The sequence below is a fragment of the Coprinopsis cinerea genome (assembly GCF_000182895.1).
Source record: "Coprinopsis cinerea okayama7#130 chromosome Unknown cont3.48, whole genome shotgun sequence".
NCBI classification, from domain to species: domain Eukaryota; kingdom Fungi; phylum Basidiomycota; class Agaricomycetes; order Agaricales; family Psathyrellaceae; genus Coprinopsis; species Coprinopsis cinerea.
Window position 1 is genome coordinate 1 of NW_003307497.1, and position 1687 is coordinate 1687.

The 1687-nt window shown below is 52.5% G+C and overlaps 1 protein-coding gene across 1 annotated transcript; it reads left to right on the forward strand.

Annotated features, from left to right (window-relative positions):
* Nucleotides 1-111: 111 nt before the first annotated feature.
* Nucleotides 112-1433, forward strand: CC1G_13389 (hypothetical protein; the record flags this gene model as incomplete). The annotated part of the gene is made up of 5 exons (XM_001841550.1): nt 112-307; nt 371-610; nt 665-849; nt 908-1003; nt 1077-1433. 5 exons carry the CDS (start codon nt 112-114, stop codon nt 1431-1433), a joined length of 1074 nt encoding a protein of 357 aa, XP_001841602.1.
* Nucleotides 1434-1687: the final 254 nt, after the last annotated feature.

The window sequence follows — 1687 nt, forward strand, 5'->3', positions numbered from 1 at the left end:
AGTCGGCAACTCGTGATGCGCCACCAAAAAAATGTCGCAATCACGCGCAAGACCCTCCCGACAACCTCCTTGCCCCGATAGAGTCCACCCGCACAGCAGCCATCTTCAAGCATGGCCACGCACACACGTCGTTCAGCAACGAAGACAGCAGCTGCCAACACAGCGCCCCTGGGTGCAAGCAACAAGGAAAATGCGAAGGCTTCAAAGGCCTCATCCGGAAAGAAAAGTAAGAAAAAGGGGTCGGACGATAACAACAATGGCGACGAGGTCCTCCTGAATGTGATGAAGCGGATGGAGCAGTTTGAGGGTGGGTCCGAGATGATTGATACTGATACTGGTGATCGTTATCGGGGCTGACGTCCATGTACAGCACTCCTCACAGCCGCACAGAAGGAAAATGACACCCTTCGTGCGCGATTGGGTACTGACACAGAGCCGGCTCCCAGGGAAGGGTGCGCAAACCCAGACGAAAACGCGGCTGGTCCCAAAGATGGGGATATGGCGAGAGGCGGGGGTGGTGACGAGGCTAGCGTGACCGGCGGCGGTGATGGTGGTGACAGTGAGGACGTCGACATTGCTGTGTTTAAGGACAAGATAGCTGACTTGGAAAGTGAGAATCAACCTTCAATAATGGCACAAGCAGTTTCAACTCACCTGTACACAGAACAACTGGCCGCCAAGAATGCTATCATCGAAACCACCACAGCGACCGCCAACGCGACAGGCCCACCGCCGAAGCCTACGGTCCCTGATGGATCCATCCTCCGCCCTCGAGGAAACTTCTCCATCCAAGTGGCCATGGGACTTGCTGGGTCGGAGAAGAAACATAGCATCTACCAAGCACTTGTGGTCAGTAGCTGTTTGTGTTTCAGAGACAAGCACTCACCATTATTCCTATGAAAAATAGCGAGCCATCAAGCATATATCAGGCCAGAGTCCTCTTCAATATCACCTGACGTGGGCTGAAAATTCAAACGAGGACAAAGTTAGGGTATTCCGAAAGGTGAATTACAGCCGTCTGCATCCATTGTATTCAAACACTTACCTACGATGACTTCCCGGCTTCACCCTTGTAGTGCAGAGAGGCACATCCATTTCTCAGGCGGTTCCACAACGACTGGGCAACAGAGGCTATCCTGAAGCAATGGTTCAAAAATCGTCGAGGCAACGCGTACGCAAACGGTTACCTGGAAGTACCACCCAAGTATGCATACCTGAAGGACAACGCGGCCAAGCGCAACCCCAACGGATCGCGAGTCAAGAAATCCAAGATCGTCCTCGCTAAGAAGAAGAACGAAAAACGAGCGAGGCTTGCTAAAAGCAAGCATCGAACGGCGGCGACATCGACAGCGAGGGCTGACGCCGAGGAAGAAGCTGAGGACGGAATGAGTGTTGACGAGAGCAGTGGGGACGAGGGCAGTGGGGAAGAATGAAAGGTGTGCGAAGGAGAAAGGCCGCTGGGTGTTGGGTGCTGTTTGGCACGGTGGGCGGTCTCAGGATCGTAATTTACGTACCTCTCGTTCTCACCAGTGTATCGGTATCGATGAAATAGATATACCGCAGCTGAATGCGCCAGGGTGCCTGCCCAAGCGACGAGCACCTTTGAATGTAGTTTTGGTTGTTTTTCAGTCAGAATACTAATGAATTTCAACCATACAGGTAATGACATCTGAACCAAGAAAAGAAT